Source organism: Calidris pugnax, unplaced genomic scaffold, assembly GCF_001431845.1.
Source record: "Calidris pugnax isolate Ruff unplaced genomic scaffold, ASM143184v1 scaffold58, whole genome shotgun sequence".
NCBI lineage: Eukaryota > Metazoa > Chordata > Aves > Charadriiformes > Scolopacidae > Calidris > Calidris pugnax.
The window spans coordinates 7,215,993-7,220,927 of record NW_015090868.1 but is presented as its reverse complement, the minus strand read 5'-3'; the positions used below and the strand labels follow the sequence as shown (position 1 = coordinate 7,220,927).

The 4,935-nt window shown below is 45.1% G+C and overlaps 1 protein-coding gene across 1 annotated transcript; it reads left to right on the top strand.

The window, feature by feature from the left end:
* Nucleotides 1–1,067: 1,067 nt before the first annotated feature.
* ING2 (inhibitor of growth family member 2) lies at nt 1,068–4,935 on the top strand. Its single transcript, XM_014945494.1, has 2 exons — nt 1,068–1,088; nt 3,631–4,935. The coding sequence occupies exon 2, from the start codon at nt 3,774–3,776 to the stop codon at nt 4,296–4,298; it is 525 nt and encodes a 174-aa protein (XP_014800980.1). The 5' UTR covers nt 1,068–1,088; nt 3,631–3,773; the 3' UTR covers nt 4,299–4,935.

The window sequence follows — 4,935 nt, the reverse complement described above, 5'->3', positions numbered from 1 at the left end:
GGCCGCGCTGCCCGGTACTAGGCCCCGACTCGGCCGGGCCGCTCCCGTTTCCCCCCTCCTCCACCTCCCCCGGCGGTAAATGGCTGCGCTGCCGGCCGGGAGGTGCGGGGAGTGGGCTGCGGGGACCGCCCGTGGTCGGGGAAAGAGGGGGGGGGGTCGGCGGAGCAGGGAAGTTGCCCGGAACTTCAGCCCGAGAGGCGGCTTCTGTCCGAAATGAGGGTTAAAGAGCAATTAAATCCGCCTCCCCCCCACCCCCACCGGGCTGCGGGGCTGCCGGGTCTTCTGGCGGTAAGGTGGGGGTAAGGTGGGACCCCCCCGGGGAGCGCTCAGAGGGGCTGGAGCCCCCCCGTTGTGAGGGCAGGCTGAGAGAGTTGGGGGGTTTCAGCCTGGAGAAGAGAAGGCTCCGGGGAGACCTTAGAGCCCCTTCCAGTCCCTAAAGGGGCTCCAGGAGAGATGGGGAGGAACTCTGGATCAGGGAGGGGAGCCACAGGACGAGGGGGAAGGGTTTTAAACCAAAAGAGGGGAGATTTAGGTGAAATCTCAGGAAGAAATTCTTTGCTGTGAGGGTGGTGAGAGCCTGGCCCAGGTCACCCAGAGAAGCTGTGGCTGCCCCATCCCTGGAGGGGTTCAAGGCCAGGCTGGAGGGGGCTTGGAGCAACCTGGTCTGGTGGGAGGTGTCCCTGCCCAGGGCAGGGGGCTGGAACTGGATGGTCTTTAAAGTCCCTTCCAACCCAAAGCACTCTGTGATTCTTGCTAGAACTATGCAGCAGAGGTCGAGTGGGGTTCGGTCCCGTGGAGTGGGAGCTGGATCCCCATCTCCCCGTGTCTCCCTCCCTCCTGGGGGGCTTTCTCCAGCCTGGGTCAGACGGGAGGGTTAAGCCCTTTCAGACGTTAAAGGGACCACCCCGGAAGGCAGCTATCTTAAACGAGATTCTTTCCATTATCTTTCTAATTGCCCAGGAGGATACATAAGCACAGGCTTTTGTAAGTTTTCTGTGTTTTTAAAGTCTACCCTTAGACTTGTCTGAGGCGTTTTGCATTGTTGGTCAAGGCTGGCCTGCCTGGCAGGTGTTTTACCCTGACCTGTGGTAAGTACCCAGCCTTCCACGTCTGCCTTGAATAAATTCCATCATTTATTTAGGTTATATCTCATATGTATTCCTCCAGCCACTAATACGGTCTGAGGCGTTTTGCATTGTTGGTCAAGGCTGGCCTGCCTGGCAGGTGTTTTACCCTGACCTGTGGTAAGTACCCAGCCTTCCACGTCTGCCTTGAATAAATTCCATCATTTATTTAGGTTATATCTCCTCTATGTATTCCTCCAGCCACTAATACACTGATGGGCCGAAGCAGAAGTTTGTTGCTAGTTTTGTCCAAGCCTTCGACTGTTAAAAAAACCACAACGGGCCGAAGCAGAAGTTTGTTGCTAGTTTTGCCCAAGCCTTCAACTGTTAAAAAAAACCCACAATGTTTTACCCTGACCTGTGGTAAGTACCCAGCCTTCCACATCTGCCTTGAATAAATTCCATCATTTATTTAGGTTATATCTCATATGTATTCCTCCAGCCACTAATACGCTGATGGGCCGAAGCAGAAGTTTGTTGCTAGTTTTGTCCAAGCCTTCGACTGTTAAAAAAACCACAACAAAAATCCCCAAACCCTAAAAATTGCACGAAAATATTTTTAGGCCCTAGTGTGAAGATGAAAAAGCAGTGCTAGATAGCTTCAGCTAAATTAAAAGGTAGTGATAGCTCATGCAGGAGGGACAAAGCCACTCCTATGCTTGGAAAACTGAAATCCTTTTAGCTTTTATTAGCTCCACCAAACTTAATCAGATTATCTGTAATGAACACTTGGCCCTGGTTTGTGTTGGGTTGGGTTTTTGGGGGGTTTTTTGGGGATTTTTTTTTTTTAAGAGGGGTTTCAGAGCTATTTAGTTGAGCATATGGATGCCTTGTCTAATCTTAGGGACCAACAAGGAGTTTGGTGAACTTCCATCTCTCTCAGTCCCAAGGTTCTTTCTTCTTTTTAATGGATGCTGATCCATTTAAAGTCTTCAGTGTATCTTCACAGGCTGCACCTGGGGAATAATCAGCGTAGGGTGAAGGTTGTTCTCTGTCATGAGAAAGCCAGCAGCTATTGCTTGTGGGTTCTTCTGGGGAGGGCATTCTCAGTATGGGAAATCTGTAACTATACACACCTCCCTCCCCTTCTCCATAAAAAAAGGCTGGGTGAGAGGTAATGTGACTGCAGAATATTCTCATCTGGTTATGCCTTTTTAGTTCAACAGCCTACGATGTGCCTTACTCCACACTTTTCAGGGGCAGAGAGTAATTTTTTTTTTTATCTCTCCCCCCCTCCCCATCCGGGCAAGAGGTGCAGCTGAAGATGCAGGGAAACAAAGCTTGTGTTTTTAATGGCAGCAGGACTGCTAGGATTGTGAAAAAATAGGTTGGGTTATTGGACAGGCAAAGCAGTGATTTTTATCTTCCTCTAGTGAAAATCTGGACCAGGAAAAAAAAAATGCTGTTGGCTGCTTTTGTCATACAGGTTTCAGAACTTATAGTAAAAAGTGGCTGTTCGTACTTAAGCTACTCTTTCAAGATGTCAGCAGGGAAAAAATAAAATCACTGTGAGCAACACTGAGATAATATCTATGGCTTCCATTTAGTGCAAGCTCGAATCATTTCACAACTGCACAATGCAGACAGATTCTTTAAAAGTGAAAGCTGTTTTGTGAAACGCAAGTCTTTAGGGAGAGATAGATTGTACTGTGCATCTCCTCGCTTTGGAAGTAAATAGTTCAGTACCATTCATAAATTCCCTTGCCTGTTCAAATAAAATCCCAAAGTTGTTTCTGAAGGAGCCAGTGCTGTCTCTGACATTGTGCCTCAGGTTTCACTGTCAGTTCTACTAATCTATTTCTTTCCACATTAACGATTTCTGTCTTTTATGTATAGATCTAGTGTGACTTTTGGCCTGGAAAATACTGTTTTCAAATCCAGCAATATAGAACAACGGAGTAGAGACGACGACTGGCTTATAAGGCATTTGTTAGTCTCATATTTGGGTTCATTAAACTTCTAAGAACTAAATTTTACAGAAGATTCACAGCAACTCATCCAGTTATTTTGCATGACTTGCAAGAAAGGAAAAAAAAATAAAGCTTAAAAGTCAAACTGTGAGCCACTTATTACTAGTAGCTTAAAAGCATCTTGGGATGCTCTAAACAGGTCACCAATTCTGAAAAGTTCAGCTGGGGTTTAAAATGCAACTTGCCATAATTTGTCTTGGTCACAGGAAAAGCATTTTGAGTGCTTTCAGTTGATTTAAATCCTGGTTGTAAATTTGCTACGGTGTAACTTCGGTTGTCATAATCCTTTTATAGCTATGTCTACTTGAAAGGGTAACACCAAACCTTTAGAGGAATAAGAAGGGGAAGGCAGAGGACCTGGATATCCGAATTCTGGAGTGTTCTATATCGTGATATATATGATGATGATGTGAATTCTGAGTCGCTTCCTGTGATACGATCAGCTATTGCTTTGGTTTGTAGGCCAGGGCTTTCTGTATTTTCTCAAGCGTGTTCCATCTTGTGTAATTATTCCTATTGCCTTTCTTTTATAGAAGCGTTAAAAGAAATAGATGATGTGTATGAAAAATACAAGGCAGAGAGCGATCCCGTTCAGAAGAAACGCTTGCAGCAGCATCTCCAGCGTGCGTTAATCAACAGCCAAGAACTCGGAGATGAAAAAATCCAAATAGTTACTCAGATGCTAGAACTGGTAGAGAATAGAGCCCGGCAAATGGAAACACACTCTCAGTGTTTTCAAGACCTGTCTGAGAACGAAAAGCCCCTAGAGAAGGCGAAGGTGGAGTCCTGCCAGCCGGAGAGATCTTCCCGGAGACCTCGTCGCCAGCGGACCAGCGAAAGCCGCGATCTCTGCCACATAGCCAACGGGATCGATGACTGCGACGACCAGCCCCCTAAAGAAAAAAGGTCTAAATCTTCCAAGAAGAAAAAACGCTCCAAAGCCAAGCAGGAGAGGGAGGTGTCACCTGTAGAATTTGCGATTGACCCCAACGAACCCACTTACTGCTTATGCAACCAAGTGTCTTACGGCGAAATGATAGGGTGTGATAACGAACAGTGTCCTATCGAGTGGTTCCACTTCTCCTGTGTTGGACTCACCTACAAACCCAAGGGGAAATGGTATTGCCCCAAGTGCAGAGGAGACAATGAGAAAACCATGGACAAATGTACTGACAAATCAAAAAAGGATAGAAGATCGAGGTAGTGAAAGCAATTCATGTTTTAAAGAGTTGCTCCTTTTATATTAAAATGTTTAATTTCCAGAGAACGCTGTTTTAGGAAATGCATAAGACTATGCAATAATTTTTAATCTATAATATTAATGGAATATTAAAAGCTGTTATACCTTCTGTGATCTTTAACTTTCTGCACTGAATAACCAAATAGTTGAAACAGGGTGGCTTCAGACCTTCACAGAAGACATTACAAGCATATGGCGCTTGGTTTCAATTTAACCCCATTGGTATTTTAAAAAAAAAAAACAAAACCTTGTGAATCTTGAAATAATGGTAGTGGGAAAGATACTGAAGAACTTCTCGTGTTATGGGAAAGGCAAGGCATTGAAAGGCCCCACGTAACTGCTAGAATCTTAACAACTGAATTTGTTCTTTATCCCAGGTCTTGAGTTTCCAGGGTTGGCTGGGGGTTTTTTTTTGTGTTAACATCACACATTTGGAATTAGGGTTTTTGAATTCAGCTGTAACTGTAAAAGTCTTCCGAGCTAAAAACAGACCTCTTCAGTGACTTTCATATGACCAGTATGTTATTTCAAGGAAGAAAATACCACTAACTTAAGCTTTTTTTTTTTTTGTCAATATTAAACTCTTGTCTCTGTGACTTTA